General features: G+C 50.2%; 2 protein-coding genes across 11 annotated transcripts in view; both read left to right on the forward strand.

The window, feature by feature from the left end:
- CNOT9 (CCR4-NOT transcription complex subunit 9) overlaps positions 1–2,536 on the forward strand; it is a 28,440-nt gene extending 25,904 nt beyond the window's left edge. Inside the window, exon 8 of the mRNA XM_062191974.1 lies at positions 11–2,536. Coding sequence (XP_062047958.1) covers positions 11–179 — 169 coding nt within the window. The 3' untranslated portion in view covers positions 180–2,536. The remainder of the gene's footprint in view (positions 1–10) is intronic.
- A 67-nt stretch (positions 2,537–2,603) lies between these two features.
- PLCD4 (phospholipase C delta 4) overlaps positions 2,604–24,373 on the forward strand; it is a 32,930-nt gene continuing 11,160 nt past the window's right edge. For 5 of the 10 annotated variants that reach the window (XM_062191843.1, XM_062191866.1, XM_062191858.1 and 2 more), the window contains exons 1-3: positions 17,702–17,880; positions 19,494–19,725; positions 23,335–23,536. In XM_062191843.1, the coding sequence (XP_062047827.1) occupies positions 17,800–17,880; positions 19,494–19,725; positions 23,335–23,536 (515 nt within the window). In that variant the 5' untranslated portion in view covers positions 17,702–17,799. Of the gene's footprint in view, positions 3,488–9,481; positions 9,638–14,341; positions 14,398–14,530; positions 14,690–15,750; positions 15,980–17,701; positions 17,881–19,493; positions 19,726–22,049; positions 22,319–23,334; positions 23,537–24,373 lie in introns of those variants that run through there. The other 5 variants (XM_062191894.1, XM_062191911.1, XM_062191901.1 and 2 more) reach the window with 3 other exon arrangements.

The raw sequence follows: 24,373 nt of genomic DNA on the forward strand, positions 1-24,373 counted from the left end.
TCTGATGTAGGGCACGTGAAGCACTCAGGCAGTGCCTCCCTGACCAGCTGAAGGACACAACCTTCGCCCAGGTGCTAAAAGATGACACCACCACGAAACGCTGGCTTGCACAACTGGTGAAGAACCTGCAAGAGGGCCAAGTCACCGATCCCCGGGGTATCCCCCTGCCCCCTCAGTGATCCTCCCCCGCCCTCTTCCACTACTCCCCAGGTTGGGGAAGGGAGGGGCAACCTACGAGGAAAACAGCTCAGGTTTTATCGCCAACCGGGAATAGACAACCTCAATGCTGAACCGCACTGGAGAAAAGGGGCGAGGTCCCCCTGCTGAGGTGTGTGGGCTGCCATCTCAGGCTGCCTTGAGGACCTGGGCTCCTTCTGCTACTCCCAGGAAATGGGCTCCTGACACAGCAGTCTGCCATCACAGCCCCAGGAGGGTGTCAACACCAGCAAATGCTGTGTTTGCAGCATGCCCACGATGACCTTGCTCCCCTCCCCTCCCCAGCTGCTGGCCTGGAGGGGAGACGGTGGTGATAGCAGCAGCACTCTAGGCATGGTGACCGCCTGGGACCAAGCCATGTGGCATTTTATTTTGCCTTCCTGGAAGACTCAAGATGTGTCTCTTCATTCTCTCTCTCAGTATTTGTTTACTTTGGTTTTGTTTTTAAATCTCAGAGAGAGGTGTGTTTAGTAGACACAGTTGTAATATTCAGCAAAACTTTGTCAGTTGGCACTGTTTACAAGTCTGTTAGCTGCATAAGCTCAATAAAACATTGGTCTGGGCATTACATCCCCTCTGGCAGGCCCATAGCTGCGTTGAGCTGTTGGGAGGAATGGGAGGCAAGAGAAAGATGTGAAGCCAAAGGACAGCAGGACCCCACCGCCTGTTCCCCTCCCTTCTCCCCTTCTACTCTGAGTCCTGGACACCACCAGGACCTTAACCTTGTTTCCGGCTTTAGCTGCTAGCTTTTCCAAAGCAGTGCTTTTCCTTTTATCACTTCCTCATATTAAGCTTAAAACAGATGTCTTAATTCTTCAGGCTGTCCTGGAAGGGTATTGACGTGGGCAAGAGCGGTGGCAGTGGACCTGGGTGTCAGTCCAAGTCTTCAAAGGTGTTTTCCGGGTGGCTTCTAAAAGGGAGGTGCCTGAGGTTAAAGTTACAGGCTACTTGATCCATTCTTTGTTTTAGTGGGTTTCAGCAGCTCCATCTGTCTTCATGATTGTATTTGAAGCAGTATTAGCTAAATGAGTTAATTTTATTCAGATGTAAGATGGAGGGCTGGACTCTGCTCACTCAAGTCTTTTTTTATTTTTTTGGACACATTTGTCTTGTGGTCTATGGGAACGACAGGGTTACCACTAAAATGTTTTTGACTTGTTCATATCGTGCCGCAGAATTGCCCTTCCTTCTCTGGAGCTTTAGCTTGCTCTGGTCACAGTCCACAGGCTTGAACCTATAGCCTGGTGTGAACTGCCTTGCTGGCCCCCAGTTCTTCCCCCTGCTAGCACCTTTCTCTCCCTCTCTCCCTCTCCCTTTCCCTCTCCCTCTCTCCCTCTCCCTTTCCCTCTCCCTCCCTCCCTCCCTCCCTCTCTCCCTCCCTCTCTCCCTCCCTCTCTCCCTCTCTCCCTCTCCCTTTCCCTCTCTCTCTCTCCCTCTCCCTTTCCCTCTCCCTCCCTCCCTCCCTCCCTCCTTCTCTCTCTCTTTCTCTCTCTCTCTCTCTCTCTCTCATATCCCATCTCCAAAGATGGGGTTGCTAATCCAGCTCTAGAGGGAGACCAAGTCTTTCTGTCCGTGTCACACACAGTTGAGTGAACAAGTGTGGGGAGTCTGTCAAGCTTGGGCTCAGAGAAACCTCTGCAGAGGCAGCTGTGCCAACACAAGGGCTCGTGCAAGCCGACTTTCAGCAGGAAGCCGGCCTTGTTAGTTGGCTTCTGTCTCTTTAGAGCAAGAAAGGAGTCACTGAAGAGCCTAGATGCAGGATGGGTAGAATAAGCACTTGCTCCCCTTCCTTCCAAAATGAAGAGGAAAATGAGCCCAGCTCTCAACAGCCTGGGGAGGAGGGGAGGAGTCCAGGAGAAAACAAAATTGGCACGGACAGCATAGACGTCCTGACTCCCTTCAGCCGGTGGTCTGTGATCTAGAGTCCAGCTGGTGTAACCCTGATTTTTGACAACCGCCTGCCTGCTGCTTTCATCTGTCTTTCAGATGAGCCAAAGTTTTCTCATTTTCCCTCCACTTAGGAAGCAACTGAGGCCCAGGGCCTTGCTCCCTGAGAAATTCTCTTCTCTCTCCATCTTTCGGTGCATTGGCCATGTGCCTGTGCCAATAGTGTCTTAACTCTTGTCCCTTCTGTTCTCATCTGGCCTTGGAACCCACAGACGAGTTGGTGGGGAAGGGGTGGAATGAGTATTACTCCTTGTAGTTGATCTTAATGTTGTATTATATGAAAAGATCCCTCTCCTTATTTTGTGTTTTGCATCCCTCTCACACCCTCAACAGGATTGAAATAAAACATGCTTCTTTGTTTTTGTAAAAATAATTTTTCCTTTAAACTGGAGATTTTCATTCTGTCGTTATAGGTACTTTGGTCAAATAATGCTTGTCTCACTCCTGCATACATATTACCCTGCCGAGAGGGCAGTGATGGTTCCTTTGTGGACTGATCTTTGAGAGCAACCAACCGGTGTGTGACGCTGTTTGGGAGGCTGGAATGGTGCCCCTTGCCTGATAGAGTTAATCTTGCTGGAATAGCTCCTCCCTTCTGGGATATAGAGCCGGTGAACGGGAGAGACTTCTGGAAGTGAAGAAGTGATGCTTGAGGCATTCTGTTATGGATTGTAATTTTTCTCACCCAAGGAGTTCAGGACTTAGAGCATGTCTCCAGAGTTGTTTCCAGGCCTGTCAGCAGGACACAGCCAACTCTTGCTTTTGGCTTCTTTGTTCAAAGGTATTAAGGAGCCTGTGACTGTTGCAGTGGGGGTACAGGGCAAGGAGAGGTGTTAGTAACCTTCAGAGCACACCTTCCAAGCTGCCCACTATTTCTGCTACTCACTGGCATGGGGATATACAAAGGTATGGCTGTCAGCAGCCTAAGGAAAACATTTGGAACAGCAACCATAGAATGAAGTGAGATTTTTCTTTTTTACTGAAACGTTATAGAATTTAATTTTTGGAAAAATATTTTAATACATTGTTTCCAAAACAGAACAAATAGAAAATGTGAACACCACAATTTACCTAGCTTAATTGACATATATAGAACATGGCACTCTTAATCAGAAGTATACATGTTCTTTTTTAAAAAAAATATTTTTATTTGACAGGCACAGAAGCAGCGAGATGTATCATCCATTCACTGTTTCACTCCTCAGATGCCCAAGACTGGACCCCCATTGTGAATAGCAGGAACCTAAATTCTTTAGCCATCATCTGCTGCCTTCCAAGGAAGCTGGAAATTGAAGTGGAGCCATGACTCCAGTGTGAGAGGCAGGTGTCCCAAATAGCGTCTTAACCACTGTGCCAAATGCCCCTACGTGCTCTTTTTAATTGCATCTGAAAACATTTACCAGAAATGATCCATCAAGCAAGCCTCAGTCTTTTTCAGAAAAAATTAGTAGAGTGTTCTCTGACTGTAGTGGGATTAAGCAAGGAAAAGGAAAAAGAATTGAAAAGTCCCTAATTGTTCAGGCATTAAGAATTGTAGATAACCCATGGGTCAAACAGGAAGTCACAAAGGAAATTGGAAAATGTTTTGAATTGGATGATAGTGAAGATACAAAATGTAAAAACCTGTGGTATACAGCTGAAGTGCTTTTTTAAATATAAATATATATATGTATATATATGTATATATACACACACAGACACATATATTTGTGTGTGTGTGTATATATACATATATTTGAAAGGCATAGTTACAGAGAGAGAGATCCTCCATTAGCTGGTTTGCTTCCCAAATGGCCACAATGGTTAGGACTGGGCCAAACCAAAACTAGGAGCCTCTTCAAGTTTCCCATGTGGGTGTAGTGGCCCAAGCACTTGGGCCACCTTCACTGCTTTCCCAGGCATATTAGCAGGGAGCTGGATTGGAAGTGGGGCATCTAGGACTCAAACCAGTGCCCATATGGGATGCCAGGATCACAGGTGGCGGCTTTACCTGCCACGCTAGAATGCGGGCCCCCAGTAAAGTGTTTTAAAAACAAAACAAACGGCTGACATTTAGCCTAGCTGTTAAGATACCCACATTCTCTATATGGTACTTGTGTTCAGTACCTGACTCTAGCTTCCTGCAAGTGTAGACACTGGGAGACAGTAGTAAAGGATCAAGTAATTGGATTACTGCCATTTATATGGAAGACCTGGACCAAACTCCAGCCAGCTCCTGGCTTTGACCTGGCCCAGTCCCAGCTATCATGGGCATTTGGGGAGCGAACCAGTGGGTGGGAACTGTGTTATCTGTCTCTGCCCCTCATGTGAATAAATTTTAGGAACTAGGAACTAGGTAACTTTAAAATCTGCACATTAAAAAAGAAAGGCTAAAAGTAATCTTTTTCACTGCTCACTTGGCTAATCCTCCGCCTGCAGTGCTGGCACCCCGGGTTCTAGTCCCGGTTGGGGCACCGTATTCTGTCCTGGTTGCTCCTCTTCCAGTCCAACTCTCTGCTGTGGCCCGGGAAGGCAGTGGAGGATGGCCCAAGTATTTGGGCCTTGCACCCGCATGGGAGACCAGGATAAGCACCTGGCTCCTGGCTTCGGATCAGCGCAGCACACCAGCCATAGCAGCCATTTGGGGGGGTGAACCAACGGAAGGAAGACCTTTCTCTCTGTCTCTCTCACTGTCTAACTCTGCCTGTCAAAAAAAAAAAAATTTTTTTTTTTTTTATGCTCTCTTAGCAAACTGATCAGGAAAAATACAAAAAACAGTATAAGTAGAGAAAGGTACATTACTCCTGACTTAGAGTCATCAATCTTATAGAAACTTCCAGAGAATAAAAAGGGGAATGAATCCTACCTAATTCACTTTGGGAGTTGTAGAACCCAGCCACTAAAACCTGGCAAGAACATCACCAGAAAGAAAAACCATTTTCTTCCATGAATACATGGAAATTCCCAGACAAAATAAGCACAAGATTGATTCATGAGAACCAGTCAATGCAATTCACATAAAAGTCACACAGCTTAGATATTTTTAAAAGAAAACTTTGAAAATCAGGAATAAAACATTCTTAATATGATCTAAAAATATGAACATAAACCCTACAGTAAACCTCTCAATCAAATATTGAAGTCATTCTTAAAATGAGGACTGAGACAGGATGTTCATTATCATACCTCCACTTATCAGGTGGCCAGGGTGATCAAAACAAAAAAAATTACAAAGGGAAAAACTTGCTGACAACATGGTGTATCTATATAGATGAGCCAAAAGAACCTACTCTTAGAATTGTTGAATGAATTTAGCAAGGTCACAGAATAAAGAGTAAAAATTTAAAAATTACATGTTTATCCAATATACAAAGTTTTTAAAAATACAGTTTTATAATAGCATAAGAAATCAAGGACTAGAAACATGAAAAGGTGTGCAGAAAAGAACCTTTATATTGAAAAACATTTTTGAGAGACATAAATGGAGGGATACTATCTCCGTGAGTCTTACCTTCTTGTTCTAACCACAGAGCCAGACACTGTTTGCCTGTCTTATCTCTTGGTGTTAAATATCCTGCCTTAGTTGTACATGTGGCCTCATATTCATGATTTTTTAGAAAAATACTTATTTGAAAGGCTGCCAGAGGGAGAGGAAGAGACAGTTCTACTTACTGATTCCCTGAATGATCAGAATAGCCAGGTGTGGGCCAGGTTCAACTCCATCCTGATGTTCACTTGGGTAGCAGGCTCCCATGTGTTGGAGCCATTTTCTGCTGTCTTCTCCAGTGCATTAGCAGGGAACTGTGTTAGAAATGGAGCAGCAGGGCCGGCGCTGTGGGCCAGTGGGTTAAAGCCCCAGCCTGCAGCACCAGCATCCCATATGGACGCTGGTTCTAGTCCTGGCTGCTCTGCTTCTAATCCAGTTCCTTGCTAACCTGCCTGGGAAAGCAGTGTAGGATGGTACAAGTCCTCAGGCCCTTGCACCCATATGGGAGCTTTGGATCAGTTCAGCTCTGGCCGTTGCAGTCTTGGGAAGTGAATCAGCAGATGGAACTCTCTACCTCTCTCTAACCCTGTCTTTCAGATACCTAAAATAAATCTTTTAAGAGAAAAAGGAGCATCTGAGACTTGAACTGGCATTCCTTATAACAGGTGCTGATATTGCAGTTGGTGACTTAACCTGCTGCACCACAGTGCTGCCCCTTCATACTCAAGATTTTTAAATAGAATCCAATATTGAGTTGCTTTCTTGACCATCAAGAAGATGAGCTTTATTTCAGAAATTGGAATCACTGACTGAATAGGTTGGGGAACTGGTCTCAGATTTCTCAGCCTGACCATCTCGAGAAGCAGAGACTTCAGTGCAATGGCCTTGGCCCTGGGCGACAGGAGGAGGCTCTAGGCAGTCCTGGGCAGCAGGATGAGAGCTGGGTTTAGGTCTCCCACTTTGCTAGCTGCCGCTTCATTTCAATGTAGGGCTTCTAGACTTTATCTGGGCACAGTTCCCAGAAAGTTGTTCTGCTGCTGCTGCTGCTCTGATCAGGTTTCTGAATCTCTTAATAATAGACAACAGTGGGGGAAGGGCCAGGATTGGGACAGAAATAGGAATTACCAAACCACACGGACAGTTCCTGTGCCTGGGGCCCTGTCTGTCTGTTCCTTCCCTGAATCTAATCAGAGTTCTGCATGCCTTCTAAGGATGCGCCTTCTAAGCGCTCTTTGGGGCTTGTTAAGGTCGCCAAGTCCCTGCCCCCAAACTCAGAATACATGGGCAGGGGAACACTGATGTGTTTATGAGAACAATGAAGCAGAATATTTGAGATCTGGACTCTGCCAGAAACTCCAGGATGAGTGATAATACCCCTTAGAGATCATCCAGAAGGAAAGCATTGGCTGGTGCAAATAGTGACCTGGAAACAGGCAAATGGTATACAATTGTGGAGTACAGAAGAGGAGTGGAATTTGAAGGTTGACCTGGAGAAAATGGTGAGATGCTGATGTTGGGAAAATGGGAGAACAAGACAAGCACGTGAGATGGCGTCAAAATCAAATCTGAAATTGGCCTTAATCTCCCAGTTCCCCTCAAGTGGCCTTCCTTTCAAGGTTCCTCACCCCTTGTACTTGTTTTCCACTGTCAGAACCTGCTCTCAGGGCATGCTCAGTGCAGACTAGGTAGAAATGATTTAAAACCGTTAAGGTGCTGGCGCTGTGGCTCAACAGGCTAATCCTCTGCCTTGCGGCGCTGGCACACTGGGTTCTAGTCCCAGTCAGGGCGCCGGATTCTGTCCCGGTTGCCCCTCTTCCAGGCCAGCTCTCTGCTGCGGCCAGGGAGTGCAGTGGAGGATGGCCCAAGTGCTTGGGCCCTGCACCCGTGTGGGAGACCAGAAGAAGCACCTGGCTCCTGGCTTCGGATCAGCGCGGTGTGGCGGCCATTGGAGGGTGAACCAACGGCAAAGGAAGACCTTTCTCTCTGTCTCTCACTGTCCACTCTGTCCAAAAAAAAAAAAAAAAAGTTAAGGCTTCAAGAATTACCAGTTGGAAAAATGTGAAACCCTTTTATTATAAAATACAAGATACAGAAGCCTACATAAAGAGAAAATGTAGCCTTTCGTGGCCACTCAGAGACTCAAAAAGAAAAGAGAAAGCATACAGGTTAGTTTTCATGAAGACCCTGTTAGCCCTCAGGACTAGAAACAACATGGCTAGCCACTCCAGAAGCAAGCTGCGTGCCCGTCCATCACAACTTCCTGTTACCGGAAATAACCACTTGTCCAGACTTAAGGTCATCACTTAGAAGGGGTTTATTTTAATGGAACAAAAGATTTAGCTATAAATAATCACTAATGGTAAAACACTGGGTCATTGAGGGGGCATTTGGAGGAGCTGGTAGAGGCAGCCAGATCTCCGTTCACTTAAATCACAGTTTCACACGGTTGCCTCTGCCTAGGGTTAAGGTACACCTCACTGGAAAAGGATCCCACAGAAGACCAAGTACAGGATTGTGCCCTGTGCCCTCAGCTGTCTTACTCTCATCCCGATGCAGAAAGAGCCATACCCTACAGTCTTCCCAAGGCAGAACAAGAGTAAGGTTCGCCTCACAGTGTGTGGGAGTGTGAGCAGCCGGCTGTCTTCTGCAGTGCCCACGAGCGAGCCCAGGACATTGCCTGAATTTCTGAGGGGCTCAGTTCCTCACTGTGAGGGAGAGTCTAATAAAGCCTTTCCCAGTCCCTGATCCCTTTCCAGACTTGGTCCCCTTTGCTCAGTCTTTGCTTCTGTCTCAGCTGTCTTTTCCCGGTAAGCAGCACGTGACCTGCGTAGCCAAGCAAGTGTCTTTCCAGCCTGTTGGTGCTGCTCTGTGCTGCAGACTCTCACACTAGGAGTCTGCTTCATCTCTCCACGCCTTTATAAACATGCACGTATGTCCTAGCCCTGAGGAAGCGCTTGTCAGGAGAATGCATGTGAAGAAAGAGCAGGGCAAGCACTTGGCTCCGCAGCTCTGCCACCAGTTGGGATGCCCATGTCCCACAACAGAGTGCCTGGGTTTGGTACCTGCTTCCAGTTCCTGAGCCCAGGTTCCTGCTCATGCAAACACCAGGAGACAGGGGTGATGGTTCAAGTAGTTTGGGTCCATGCCACCAACAAGGGCAACCCGGCATGAGTTTCCAGCTCCTGGCTTCAGCCAAGCCCACCCCTGGCCATTGTAAGCATTTAGTAAGAGAACCAGCAGATGAGAGGTCTCTCTCTGTCTTGCTCTCGCTGTCTCAAAAATTTTTACAAAAAGAAATGACTTGTTTCACACATCCACACATGCTTTCCTTCACTATTTAGCGAGTGCCTAAAATAGATAGCACTGGTCCCTCTACACCTTAAGGTCATCATTTCCTCTCCTCCCTTTCTCCCCATCTTCCTGCTTTCCCATCCTTTCATTCTTCCTTCCACTGTGTCACAGAGCTAGACTCAGAGGCAGAGACCTAGGAGCCAGCCGGTGGAAATAGACACTGTGGAAAGGAGCCAGCTAAAATGAGGGCAGACACACAGCTATCGCCTGCAGAGCCTGAGCAGAGTGAAAAGCAGTGATTCCAGAAACTCTGCTACTCAAGACACTGCGGGATTGGGGTCATCGAAGGGGGGGCTGTCGCGATGAAGGGCAGCCTGGATGCATGCTGGCCAATCCGCCAAGACATTCTGTCTCCCTAATCCTCTGCTCACCCCACCCCACCCCCCGCGGGCTCCCACTGACCAATGTCCTGGGCCTTTAAGAGTTGGATGGGCTGGACTGAGCAGAGCGCTCACACTTCTCCCCACCCTACCTCTTGCCTTCGCTCTAACTGCCAGTCAGCAGCAAACTGCAGGGGAAGGGGAGAGAAGCAGGTGACTGCACAGGAGAAAAGGCGCACAGGAACCAGGCTGGGCTTCCTCACCCCGCAGTGGACAGCACCGCAGAGCTCGCTCAGGAGGCCTGGCTCTCAGACACGGGACTGCTCGCCTGCCCACGGTAAGGGTCTGGAGGCTCTCACCAGCCTCCGCTCCGGACTCTGTCCTGCCCGAGTCTCTGACTGCCCTCCACGTGCTTCTCTATCCTGATAAAACTGCAGCCTGCACTCCCTTCTCCACCCCAGTAGCTCTCCAGGGCCCCTGCCTCCTCCTGGCACTCCCCAGCTTATCCTCCCGAACTCAGCATTCCTCCTGGCTGTGTCAATCACCGCTTACTATGAGGAGCCTCTTAGCTCTCTGGGGCCAGGAGAGCTGTCCCTAGCCACTTCTCAGAGCTGAGCCTATTCCAGTGAGGGAAGAGGAAGAATTGAAATAGCCAATTGAAAAACCTTTAGCATAGATTCATTAACAGGTGGTTAAGGGTTACCAAGTGAGGGCTGGCCAAGACCCATGGGTCTTCTTAGAAAGATCCAGGATTTGAATTTTTGCCTAGTCCTTTGCCTGCTCAATGAACCAGAGAAGTTTCTTTGTGCACCAGAGTGCACTGCTGGGAAGAGCACTTGCCTCCAGTCCCGACTGCCATTAATTAGTCATGGGACTTTGGACCACAACTTTCCAGACTGTGATAGGAGAGAGTTTAGGGTTTTGCAGACTTACCTGTGTACCAGGTATGCTTGTTGAAAATCAATATTTTTGGATCTCATCTGATCTAGTAGATTCCGGAAGAGGCCAAGGAATCCTTATTGTTAAGACACTCTCCAGGGGTCATTGAAGTTGCCAGGAACTTCTGAACTAGATGCACTAAATAGAAGAGCCTTCAAACTCTGATGTTCTGAGAGCTATGACCTGAGACCAGAGCCATTCTCTCATTTTATATGAGCCAGGTTAGCCATAATCCTTCTCCGAAGCCAGGGAGCAGGTAAAATCATTCTTTCCCTCCTTGCCCTTCAAAGCGCCCTGGGACGTCATTGGTGCCATTGGCAATTCTGGTGAAGTCCATCTCTAGTTGACATGAAGTCTATTGGAAGTTGAAAGCCAAATCCTGCTTTGTAGCCATGGGTCACTTCCCATCTTATTTTTGCGTCTCTTTTTCCCATCTGTATTTAGAGGAAACTGTATTCGCAAGGATCTCCAAATATGTATCTAGGAGTTAATTTTTAAGACCCTATCTCTTAGTCCTCATCTTCTGTGTCCTTGCCAGTATCCCCACCTCCCCAGCCCTTTGGTTCTTCTCTCCCCACCACAACTGCATCAGCTGTGACCATCAGCCCCATCCTACACCAGAGTGATCACCTAGGTTCCAGCTTGAATTCTCTGGGCACTTTGTTTAGTCTGTTTCCTAGGATACAGGGCAAAGTGAGGCTGAGCAGAGGGACATGGTACTGAGCGTCCAAACCCAAGTGGCCTCCCTCCTGCAGCAGAGTCTCCAAACCATCAAAGGGCATGAGAATCAGAACTGCTGGGAATTAGTGAAGACAAAAGAGGGAAGCGACAGGAGGAGGTGACGGGGCCAAGAGACAAGGAGAAGAAAGAGAAGAGGAGAGCCGAAAGAGGTTGATCTGAGAGAAGGGGAGACAGAGGAACTCGGGAGAGAGGAGTGAGCTGGGGAGGAAGAAGGATTAGGTCAGGCATGGGCTGGGGAAAGGGAGAAGAGAAAGAAAAGAAAGGCTGCCTGGTGGGATTGAGGATGATCAGAAACCTAGCCTGGAGTCAACCAGCTCCCTAGGGAAGGCCCTTAAAGGGGCAGCGTCTTCTGAAATCTCTGAACCGGTTGCATGGAGACCTGGGTTCTAGTTCTAGTTCTGGCACTCACTACGTGACTCTTGGCAGTCCAGTTCACCTTTCTGGTCCCCACTCCCCTTCTCTATAAAAATGAAGACCAACTCTGACATCCTGGGGCTCTCTCAGCTGAAATCGCTGCTCATGGCCACCTGTTTCCTGGATGGATACAGGTTTAACATAGAGATGCAGCATTTCAGAATAAATCATTGCTGTATGTAAAAAAAAAAAAAAAAAATTGAGATTCAGGAATGAGAGCAGGTTTGGAAGAAGAAGGCCAAGACCTGGGATTGGAAGAGTTTGACAAAGGAGGGAAAAATCATTTTCCAATCTAGTTTGAGACCAGTCTTTGAAATAAGAGGACCCAGGCACGTGGACTCTGTTTTCAGGCTTCTTATGTTTCAGGCCATCACTGTGCAGGTGTAAGGGAAAGTAATTCTGTCTCCCCTTGGGCCCAAGGTCCATGTGCTCAGGTTCAGAGAAGGAGAAGGCAGGATGTTGGTAAGGGAGTTTAGACTTCAGCCCAGGCTGACCCGGTCCCACCAGAGTCTGAGGGCCTGAGAAATTCGAGTGACCTGTCGCTGTGTAAGCAGTCTTCAGGCAGCTTCTGCGAGGCCCGTGTGTCCCATCCTAGAAGACAAGCACCAGTTCTCTGTCTCAGGAAGCTTCCAGCCCAGGTTTCCTCAGGTTTCAGCCAGGCATGTGTGTTCAGCCTCAGTCAGCAAAACCTTTTCTTCCTGGGAGCGGCACAGGGCTGCTTCCTTCCCGGAGACTGCTTCGCAGGCCGCCTCTCTCCTTCCAAGCACCTACACGTTGCTGTCCCCGAGCCTTTCCTAGGTGCTGTGGTCTGCAGTGACCCTCCGATTCTCCCGGATGACCTAGTCACCTTCGCTAATGAGAGCTCTATCTAATCTGCTGTCTGACCTCAGCCAAGTTCCATTTCTAGAATTTCTATAAAATGAGAGTTGGACTACATGATGCTTGGAACACTACCTAAAAATATTGGCTTCACAGATTTTTATTTATTTATTTATTTGAAAGAGTTACACGGAGAGAGAAAGAGAGGCAGAGAGAGAGGTCTTCCATCCACTGATTCACTCCCCAATTGGCCACAATGGCCGGAGCTGCTCCGATCTGAAGCCAGGAGCTTCCTTTGGGTCTCTACCATGGGTGCAAGGGCCCAAGGACTTGGACCATCTTCTATTGCTTTCCCAGGCCATAGCAGAGAGCTGGATCGGAAGTGGAGCAGCCGGGTCTTGAACCAGCGCCAATATGGATGCCGGCGCTGCAGGTAGTGGCTTTACCTGATACACAACAGCGCCAACCCCGGCTTCACAGATTTTTTAAAGTTTTTTTTTTAAATCATCACTGTAAAAATTTTAAACTTTTTCATTGACAAGCATAACCTATTTTTATTCAAGTGTAGGTCCTTTGCTTGTGCAAAAGCATCAAGTTTTCTGTTTCATGGTAGGTATGTCAGTTCAGCATGATCTAGTCAAGAGTTCTTTCCTTTTTCTGTTTTTTTTTTTTTAAGAGGTAACTAAATTTTAAAAGAAAAATTTTTTGAGTGGAAGAGAGACAGAGAGTATGATCCTATCTAGCAGGTTCACTCCCCAAATACCCTCATCGACTAGGGCTGGGTCAGGCCAAAGCTAGGCACTCAGAAGTCAATCTGGGTCTTCAGTGGAGGTGACAGGAGCCCAATTAGCTGAGCCATAACCGCTGCCTCCCAGGGTCTGCATTGGTGGGAAGATGGAGCCAGGAGCCAGAACCAGGAATTGAACCCAGGCCCTGGGATGTGAGATGCAGATGCTTAGGGAGCTGAACCCCAGCTCTCTAGAGTTGAGTATGTCTACAGGGGCAGAGCTAAACAGAAACCACATATCAAATCTTCTAGCATTTCTTGTCAGCCACTAGGACAACTTAACCGGGTCCTAATTGGACACTGTGTATCTTAAAAGGGTGTATCCTTTTTAATAGGTAGGGTGAACTTGAAAGTGCAGTTCTGAGACTCACGTTACATAATCTATCCATTAAAACTATGAGAATAACGGTTGTGAAAAGACTATAAAATAGGCTTTCCTTTTGCAGATAGAAGGGGACAATTAAGTGTTGTAGAAGAGACAAGAGAAGCGCTGTGACCTGCCTCTTGGGAGCTGGACGGTCTATGCGGGAGCATGAAGAGCTCCTAGGCTAGGGAAGCTGGGATCATTTCAGCTGGAGAGGGCCAGGGGCTGGGGAGACTCCAGGTTCCGAAAGCAGTGGCCACTGAGATGGCAACTCTCAATGAGAAGGTGGGGAGTGAGGTTCCCAGTGGACTGAGGGGTGTTGCGTGTTTGGCGGATGCCCTGGTTTAGCCCTTTTTAGATATAGCCATGGGGGGCCAGCGCTGTGGCACAGTGGGTTAAAGCTCCAGCCTGCAGTGCTGGCATCCCATATGGGCGCTGGTTTGAGTCCCGGCTGCTCCGCTTCTGATCCAGCTCTCTGCCATGGCCTGGGAAAGCAGTGGAAGATGGTCCAAGCCCTTGAATCCTGCACCCACGTGGGAGACCTGAAAGAAACTCCTGGCTCCTGGTTTTGGATCGGCGCAGCTCTGGCCATTGCAGCCATTTGGGGAGTGAAACAACGGAAGGAAGACCTTTCTCTCAGTCTCTCTCTCTCACTGTCTGTAACTCTACTTGTCAAATAAATTCAAAAAAAAAAAAAAAAGAAAAAAAGAAAGAGGAAAAGCAGCAGCCATGGGTGTAGCAGAAGCTCCAGGAGCAGACCTTTCTGGGTTAAATTCTCATCCTTATGGAATTTGAGGCAGATTTCTTAGCCTATCCGAGCCACCAAATCCCAATGAGATGTGAAAATACCTGCAGACTCTATAGACGCAGTGCCTGAGGCATAGCGAGCACTTGGGAACACTGGGTTCCTTCCCCTCTTCCCTGGAGCTCCAGGATTCGCCCTAAGCCCTTTGCTCCTTCTGGGATTTTTCTTTTAGGTGACTCTGGCAGCAGCTGGTGGAGCACTGGGCGATGCTGTCCATGCTGCAAGACCGTGAGTACTGCTCAAGGGAGGAGGGCCTGGGGACAGTCCTGGGAAGTGGAGGAGGCTAGACTGCTGTTCCAGAGCTCCTCCTGGGCCCTCCACCATTGCCACTGGCTACCCTGCCCCTACTCCCCCTGCCCAGGACTGTGCACCAATCAGCACCTGCTGATGATGCAGGAGGGCACGACGATGCGCAAGGTGAGGTCCAAAACCTGGAAGAAGCTGAGACACTTCAGGCTCCAGAATGACGGCATGACAGTCTGGCACATGCGGCAGCCCGGTGGCAGCGCTAAACCCAGCTGTGAGTGACCTGGGTGGCTGGGAGTGAGCCTGTGGACCAGGGCCCTCCGGCAACGTGTCCTTGTGCTGTCCCACCTGGGGCTCCATCTGAGCCTCTAAAAGGAGATCCTAGCAGGAGGGCTGGTGTCAGGATTAAATCAGTGCGTACGCAGGGCTGAGCAGAGCCCTGGCACCTACTGGGTGGGTCACAGCTTAGTCTTGTATTCCATTCATGATCTCAGGCATCAGCCTGCTTGGATTCAAGTCCTGGCTCCACCACTCTCTAGCTGAATGGCTTTAGACAAGTGACTTCATGGAGTTTCTTCCCTTATCTGCAGACTGGGGATTAAGCACTTCCGGTCTAGTAGCTCACAGGGACTCAGTGAGGACAGGTGTAAAGCAGCTAGCCCGGGACCTGAAGCCAAGAAGGCACTGAAGAACGGTTAGCCATCTGATGGGTATTGTTGATGAGCACAAATGCCTCACAGCAGCGTGCACCCTAGCGACCAAACTCCAATACCGCTAAAACTTTGGTCACAGGATTCATCTAAGAGTCTGTGTGAGGGGTGTAATCGAAGCTCCCAACCCACACGACCTCCAGCTGAGGGAAGGAGTGGAAGGATCGCTGTGGCTCCCCTCCTAGACATCTGGGAAGAGGAAGCCTTCAGACCTGGCAAGAAAGAACTGAGTGTGGGCATCTACTGCCTTGGTGTAACTGCTCTGGCCTTCCAGTGATTTCCAGTCGTCATCCCTGCCAGTCCTCCTGTGCTCACTGTCGGGACTGGTCGTGGAGGGGGACCAGCATGATTTATGATGAGAACACCGAAGGGTTAAATCGTGTTGGTCTGCGTCACACTGCCAGGTGGTGGCTGGAAGCCAGGTCTTGTCACCTCCTGCTCCATGCCCTTTGCTATGCTGTCTAGGAAAGCAGAGGTCTCCCTGTATTAATGCTTTTTGGGGTCCAGCCTGCAGAGGCTGAGGGTCCTCCGTCCCGTGGCTTCACAGAGGGGTGCTCGGCCTCAGTCCTCTGCCCCCGCAGCGCGTGGGCCTCCCTCAGTGCCTCTCCCGCCGCTTCTCCGGCAGTTTCCATCTCTGATGTGGAGACGGTGCGGAAGGGCCACGATTCTGAGTTGCTGCGCAGCCTAGCCGAGGACTTTCCGCTGGAGCAGGGCTTCACCGTCGTCTTCCATGGTCGCCGCTCCAACCTGGACGTGGTGGCCAGCAGTGCTGAGGAGGCCCAGGTGTGGATGCAAGGGCTTCAGCTGTTGGTGGACCTTGTCACCAGCATGGACCAACAGGAGCGACTGGACCAGTATCAGCAAGACAGAGTCCGGGTGTGGGCTCAGGGCGGGGTTGGGGGGGGCGCTCACTGAAAGAGCCAGATCTGCAGCCCCAGAGAAGGTGGGAAGGGGGAGGGGCTTAGGAGGCCTAAGGGTCCAGATGGTGGGGCAGGGGTGTCCCAGGCCGGTGGGGGACAGAGTTCTGAGGAGGAGGAATGGAGCCCAGGGATGGCCGGGACGTGGCCAGGTGGAGTTTGAATGTGAATCAGGACCCCGCCCCCCCCCCCCCCAGGAATGGGGGAAGGGGCAGAGGAGCAAACAAGGTGCTGCTCCTGGAGTGGAACAGAAGACCCCAGGGCATGGCTGATCACAGGGTGGGCAGCCGCCCTGCAGGGCTCAGGGGTTTGGTCTCACTTCCAGTTTCTGAGATGGCCTTCCTGGCTCATCCATTCATGCATCATGTATTGAACAGAACGTATCAGGCCCCGTGCCAGGCATTTAGGGTACAAGGATCACTCAGCTATTACTTCAGGGACAGGAGAGGATCTGTGCAAATGAAGGTCATAGAGGTGCTTTGGCCCTTAGGTGATTTGTATGTGTTCAAAGGAAGGATATTGGCCGGCGCTGCGGCTCACTTGGCTAATCCTCTGCCTGCGGCACGGCACCCCGGGTTCTAGTCCCGGTTGGGGTGCCGGATTCTGTCCCGGTTGCTTCTCTTCCAGTCCAGCTCTCTGCTGTGGCCTGGGAAGGCAGTGGAGGATGGTCCAAGTGCTTGGGCCCTGCACCCACACGGGAGACCAGGAGAAGCATCTGGCTCCTGGCTTCGGATCGGTGCAACGCTGGCCATAGCGGCCATTTGGGGGGTGAACCAACGGAAAAGGAAGACCTTTTTCTCTGTCTCTCCCTCACTGTCTAACTCTGCCTGTCAAAAAATAAAAAATTAAAATAAAAAAAAAAAAACAAAGGAAGGATATTTGGCTTTACCTGAGGGGGTTCTGAGAAAACCGGAGAGAAGAAATAGCAAGGGAACTGGGTCTTGAAAATGAGTAGTATTTTTTTTAAAGTTTTTTTTTTTTTTTTTTTTAATTTGAAAGGTGGAGAGACAGAGACAGAGACAGAGGCAGAGAAATTCCTTGTGTGGGTTCACTCCCCAGATATTCACAACAGTCAGGGTTGGGCCAGTTGCCAAAGCTGGCAACTCCATCCAGGCCTCCCACGTGGGTGGCGGGAACCCAGTCACTTGAGCCATCACCTGCTGCCTCCCAGGGTGCGCATGGGCAGGAAGCTGGAACTGGAAGCAGAGGCAGGACTCGAACCCAGGCCCTGACAGGGGATGAGAGCATACAGAGCGGCACCTTAACTGCTGTGCCAAACTCCTGCTCTGCAAGTGAGTAGAATTTGAACGTGAGAAGAAGAGGAAATGGCATGCTCGAGTGAGGGAACAGGAGTGCAGGCCCAGAGGTAGGAAACTCAAGAGCCGGGGAGACATCTGAGAGCAGGGAGTTGCCGAGTCTGCTGAAGAACAAGGCCGAAGCATTGAGAAGGCTGGGTTTGGCCCAGGTCACAGGAGCGAAGAGGCTGTTAAGTTCTGGGTTCAGGAATTTGTTTCTGCAGGCAGCAGGGGGATCCTGCAGGCACTGGAACAATGCAATGACAGGACACTTGTGCTGTGGAGGGATTATTCTAGAACAATGGAGAATGGTGGGGAGACTGGGAGAGATGTGGATGGATGAGTACGCACACACATCTACACACACACATACGTGACACACACACACAGCTTTTGCCTTAACTCAGACCTGGATGGCTGAGTGATTGGTTCCAGCGTGGAGACAAAAACCAGGACGGGAGAATGAGTTTCCAAGAAGTTCAGCGGCTACTGCACCTGATGAACGTGGAGATGGACCAAGACTATGCCTTCGGTCTTTTTCAGGTGAGTTGTCTGCCTATGGCCTGCAGGAGCCAGCCAGGCCCAGTTTCAGGTGCACAGAAGTCCCCCCCGATCCCAGGCAATAACACATTTGTTGAATTCCTACCATGAGCCCTAGCACCCTGGGAGACTGGGTAAGAAGTGCAGGGCATGGCTCTTGCCCCTCGTTCTTGTGGTAGGGAAGGATGAGGAATAGTCCCATGGATGGTAACTCGCAGTCTGTTACTGGGTTGGACACGGAGGGCCTCTGTCCGGGGTCAGGGTTTCACACGTGCCTCACACAAAGCCCTATCTGGAATGCGAGTAAATAGGAGGAGGGCCTTCTGGCCTTTCTGGGACCTTTGGAGAAATTTTTAAAAATGTCTGAGGCTGGCACCGCGGCTCAGTAGGCTAATCCTCTGCCTTGCGGCACCGGCACACCAGGTTCTAGTCCCGGTTGGGGTGCCAGATTCTGTCCCGGTTGCCCCTCTTCCAGGCCAGCTCTCTGCTATGGCCCAGGAAGGCAGTGGAGGATGACCCAAGTCCTTGGGCCCTGCACTCCATGGGAGACCAGGAGAAGCACCTGGCTCCTGCCTTCAGATCAGTGCAGTGCACTGGCCGCAGCACGCCGGCCACGGCGGCCATTGGAGGGTGAACCAACGGCAAAAAAGGAAGACCTTTCTCTCTGTCTCTCTCTCTCACTGTGCACTCTGCCTGTCAAAAAAAAAAATGTCTGTTTGTTTATTTTTCTTTTTTTAAAGATCCATTCATTTACCTGAAAGGCAGCCACAGAGAGAGAGAGAGAGAGAGAGAGAGAGAGAGAGAGAGGTATCCTCTATCCACCAGGCCACTCTCCAAATGACCACAATGGCTGGGGCTGGGCCAGACTGAATCCAGGGACCTGGAACTCTGGCTCAGATCTCCCATGTGGGTCCAGGGGCCCAAGCACTTGGGCCATCCTCCGCTGTTCTCCCAGGCACACCAGTAGGGAGCCGGATCAGAAGCAGGGACTTGAACTGGTGCCCATATGGGACGCCAGCTTCACAGGCAGCAGCTTAACCCACTGTGCCACAGTGCCAGCCCCTATCTATTTTCATCTACTTGAAAGGCAGCATGACAGAGAAAGAGTGAGATAGAGATCTTTCATTTGCTGGTTCACTCCTCAAATGCCAGCCACAGCCAAGGCTGGGCCAGGCCAAAGCCAGAAACCCAGAACTCCGTCTGGGTCTCCCATGTGGGTAGTAGGGGCCCAGGCACTTGGGCCATCATCTGATGCCTCCCAGGGAACTCATTAGCGGGAGGCTGGATTGGAAGCAAAGGAGTCAGGACCCAAAGCAGGCAGCCTGATACGGGATGCAAGCACTTTCAGCAGCATCTTAGCTGCTGTGGCAAATGCCTGCCCCCTCCCCACCACCCAATGGGAGATTTAACTATTCCTGTTGAAAGTTTTCTCTACTAGCAAATGGTATGGCTGAAATGTCTTTTACTTACCGAAGTGGCTTCTTTAATGAACCCGAAGTATCAGGAGTTCATGGAAGTTCTCTGGGTTGTCAGTAAGATTGCTCTCACAGGGCTAGTCAGCCTCCTACAATCTCTCACTAAAGGGTTGTGCACGCTCCCCTAACCCTCTCTTACAGGCGGCGGACACATCTCAGTCTGGGACTCTGGAAGGAGAAGAGTTTGTACAGTTCTATAAGGCCTTGACCAAGCGTACTGAAGTGCAGGAACTGTTTGAAAACTTTTCAGCTGATGGGCAGAAGCTGACCCTGCTGGAATTTGTGGATTTCCTTCGAGAAGACCAGAAAGAAGCAGACCACGCCCCTGACCTTGCCCTGGAACTCATCGATCGCTATGAGCCTTCAGCCAGTGGTAAGGGAAACGGGGTGGAAAGGCATCAGCTCTGGGGGTATGGGTGGGGGCACGGCATGACTGTAGAAGTCCAGACAAGCAGCCTTGTACATATCTGGCCCCTGCCCAGACATCGCACGGTACCACTTCTCCCAGAGGAGAGCCGCGTTCTCCGCCGACTGGAGTCTCCTCTGTGAGGCTCAATCTCTCAGGAGGAAGACTCCACAGGGCCCCTCCTCTCTGTGCTCATGTGCCACACCCTCCACTTTCAGGAGATTCTTCCTGACAGCAGCTTTGTCCTTGGTCCTCTTGCTTTGGCCTGTTCTCTACAAATGATCCCTTTCCCTCCGGGTCCCCTTCTTTGGTTCCCGTTTGCTTAAATGCTGGCTCTCTGTGCCTCCCTAGGCTTTCTCCAAATTCCTCCAGTGCTTCTTGAGACTCTAATCCCCTGAGCAGGAAGGTAGTCAGCCTGAGGCTAGGGGGGATAAAGAAGAAGCCGATTATTAGTTTTAAATAAATTTATTTATTTATATGAATGGCAGAGTTATAGAATGAAACAGGGGCAGGAAGAGAGAGAGAGAGAGAGAGAGAGAGAGAGAGAGGAAAGATCTTCCATCTGCTGGTTCACTCCCCAGATGGCTGCAACAGACATGGCTGGGCCAGGCTGAGGCCAGGAGCCAGAGGCTGCATCCAGGTCACCCACATGGGTGGCAAGGACCCAAGCACTTGGGCTGTCTCTGCTGCTTTCCCAGGCGCATAAGCAGGGAGCTGGATCAGAAGTGGGGCAGCTGGGACTCTAGCCGGTGCCCATATGGGGTGCCCTAAGGAAACTGGTTATTTAGTAGTTGACAAGTACAGCCAAAATAAGTGCTCATGGTCCTCAAATTCTCCTTCCCCTTCGGTAGACTTGTTTTGTGATTGAGAAATGATTGAACAATGGATTTTATAATTAAAAGGGAAGCAGGATGGAAAAATTTGAGAAACTCTCAGTCTGGTCATAGAAAGGATAAAAAAAAGTGTGTCTGTGAGAGAATACTCTAGAAGAAGCCAGATTCTATTCAAGACAACAGAGAATTACTCTGAAGGCATTTTAGAGATCTGCAAGGCAAGCTAGATCTTAAAAGTAAGGTCCCTAAAGAGGCACCCACAGGACCTCGGCATTAGCTGCCCAGAGCTGCCTTGATACTGTGCTTCTTACACTCTGGTAGAGTGCCCTTCAGCTACCCCAGCCGCGGCTCAATTGGGCTCAGCCCACTGGAAGGTACAAGCTCAGCCCACTGGAAGGTGCCAGCCATAAGCCTCAGTGGTGTCCACATAGTGCCAGTTCTGAAGGTGTGTAGAATGCAAGTGCTATGGGGACCATGGCTTCCACCTAGACTCCAAAGGATGTCATGGACAGCCTGGAGGCCTAAGCAGAGAGACTTGTCACAGAGGCAAGGCCACTGTAGAGAGTCCTCGCTAGGGCAAAGCCTGGTGGGCCATAAGAGTAGGGCAGCACCCAAGACTCCATCACTCCAGCCTGGGGAAGCGGTAGGCAGGCATGAGATTCACCCATGAGAGCTGCTGGCTGGACTGAGCTCAGCACAGCCATGGGGGCAGGGCTTCCTGAAGCCTTGGGACCCAATCCCTACTCCAGTTTGCTCAGAGTCAAAGCAGACTGTTGTCCAACTTTAAGACTGAATGTTGTTATCCCTGTTGGAGTTACTTGGGGTCAGTTACCCCATTCTTCTTGCCTATTTCTTCCTTTTGGAATGGGAATGCTTACCTGATGCCAGCTCCATCATGATATTTGGAAGTGTGTAACTTGTTCATTCCATAGGCTCACAGCTAGAGAGGAATTTGCCTTGGAATGAATTGTGCCTTAAATCTCACATGTATCCCATTCAGACAAAACTCTGGCTGGGCTGTTGAATTGGTGCTGGAAAGATTACGACTTTGGGACTCTTGGTATAAAATGAATGTATTTTGTATGGGAGAAGGACATGAGTTTTGGGTGCAAGAAGCAGAATGTTATGGATGAAATGTGCCCCCCCAAAGGTCACGCGTTGAGAACTTAATGCCCAAAGCACCAGTGTTGGGGTGAGACCTTTGAGAGGTGCTTCGGCGATGAGAGCTGTGCGCTCATGACTGGATTAGTGCTGTCATTGTAGGAGTGCGTTGGTTACCATGGAAGTGAGTCCCTGATGAGAACTAAGTTCAGCCCCTCTCCCACCCCCCACCCCCAGCTCTTGCACATGCTCTCCTGCCCTTTTGCCTTTCACCATGGTCAGACGTGGGCCCCTCGACCTGGGACTTGCCGGCCTCCAGAACTGTAAGAAACAAATCTCTGTGCTGTGCTTTATGAGTTGCCAGGTTTGTGGGATTCTGCACAGCTGCGTAGCAAACTAGGACAACGTGTGTTCAGCTCCTCACCACTCTTGACATTCCCTCCCCGTGCACCTGACAATCAGATTGTGGTACCAATCAAAAGAACTGATCTCCGCTTTGCTAATGAACTGAGTACCCTTGGGCAAGTCACTTAACTGCTCCGAAATGCATTCTGAAAAATAACTGGAGATGAAATGAAATAATTCACACCCGAAGTATCTGCCACCTGTGGGCTGCCATGAGTGATGTGAGTTACTACTGTCAAAAAGGAAACTTCCCGCCCCTCTCCACCATCTCCAGGCCCTGCCAAACCTGGAATAAAAGAGCTGGGCATGACAGTTGAATTGTTCCACCTCCCAAAGGAGCCCCTCTGTGGGGACATTACCCTCAGTGACACCACACAGCCTGGCAGTGCAGGGCATGGCTCTGACAACCTGGCTACCTGGCTTCCAATCCCAGCCCCTGCACTTGCTAGTTATGAGACCTGGGGTCAGTTGCCCAACATCTCATGGCCACCTCGCTGGGTCAGGGAGGGCATGAAATGAGACTCTGTATGTGATGTCCTTGGCATAGAGCAAGTGCTCAATAGCTGGTAGGCATCACTGTTATTGTTTGAAGTCCACGCTGAGATGGGCGATGGCTGTGGAAGACCCTTCCCTCATCAAGAGTGTAGTCTAAGGAGACACTAGCAAATGCTCCTGTAATGAGAGCACAGACAGTAGCAAGAAACGCTTAGACCACAGGTGGTGGCCACTACAGAGAGCCCACGGAGGCAAACACAGGTCCCCTGGCCATGTCCCTGAGCAGTCTGACTTTCTCTCTAGGCTTCCCAGCTGTAAGAACACCACTTTGGACTGGACACTGGACAGTACTGTCCATGATGGTAACTGTGAGCGCCATGTGACTATTTAAAGTTAAATGATCTAAAGTCAAGTAAAATTTAAAATTCAGCTCCTCAGTCATATAAGCCACATTTCAATGCTCACAGCTGCACATGACTAGAGCCATCCCAGACAACACTGTGGCACAGAGCATTGCTAGAAAGTTCTATTGGACAGCACTGGACCGGGGGTGATCTTACCGAATGATGCCCCTTAACGTGCTCTGAGGCTGGGAATGACTGGAACAAGAAATGCCAGGTGGGAAAGTCTGGGCTCTAAAGCAGGGGAGTGGCCACCATCTGGAAGGTACAACCTTGGAGGGGCTGTGAGTGCGCTGAGGCCCCCCCCCCACCCCAGAGCTGCTCCACATCCCACCCCCTAGGCAAGCTGCGGCACGTGCTGAGCATGGACGGCTTCCTCAACTACCTGTGCTCCAAGGATGGGGACATCTTCAACCCAGACTGCCGCCCCATCTACCAGGACATGACCCGGCCCCTGAGCCACTACTTCATCAACTCCTCCCACAACACCTACCTGGTGGGAGACCAGCTGTGCGGCCAGAGCAGCGTCGAGGGATACATCCGGTGCCGTGGTGGTTGGGAGGGTCCAGCGTAGGAGGGGACCTCTCTGTGGGAGACTGAAGGGCATAACTAGCATCGAGAAGGTGTTGGGGGTGTTGGGAGCTGAGGGTCGCTCCTCACTTGGAGGAGGTACTACTGACTAGGAGGGGACGGTAATGAAACCCTCCGAGTACATGGAATTTCATCCTTTCTCAAGCTATGGTACTCTCTTGGGACTCAGAGGCCCAAGCAGGTTTATTTTGAAAACCTAGATAAACTGGATGTTAAATGGAAGGCAGTAGGAGTCAGAAACACGGATTCTCGACTTAGACCACCAAGGTCAGATCCTAGCTCCCCGACCTCTCTGTGCCTCAGTTTTCTCATCTATTAAATAGGGATGGCATTGCTATGTGTACCTCTTACATCGGGACGGTGGTGGAGATTCAGGGGGCCAACCACGTGTCCATAGCTAGTAAGTGACTGATCATGAATCAACTGGAATAGTCAGGATACCCCTGTAGTGCCAGCAACCGAAGTAGTCGCTTTAAGAGACACAAAATGAATGGAACTTTTACTCCAAAGTGAGTGAAACTTCCCTGGTGGAGACCATCAGGCACCAGGCATCCGAGAGTGGGCCTCACCTGGGTATCGTATGAGGCTGTTCTGCCAGACACAGAGGTACCACGAGGCAGGCCGTGGGACCAGCTAAGGAAGTGCAGTGAGTTGGGTGGGACAGGTAGGGTGAAGATCAGCGTGAGCTTCAGCGGTGTCCTGGGGTCAGAAAAAGCCCCGTGGAGACGTAGCTCGAGGGGGTCTGGACAGACAAGTGCTGACGAGAGGGTGAGAGGGTCCTCTGTGGAA

This window comes from Lepus europaeus, chromosome 1 (assembly GCF_033115175.1).
Source record: "Lepus europaeus isolate LE1 chromosome 1, mLepTim1.pri, whole genome shotgun sequence".
NCBI lineage: Eukaryota > Metazoa > Chordata > Mammalia > Lagomorpha > Leporidae > Lepus > Lepus europaeus.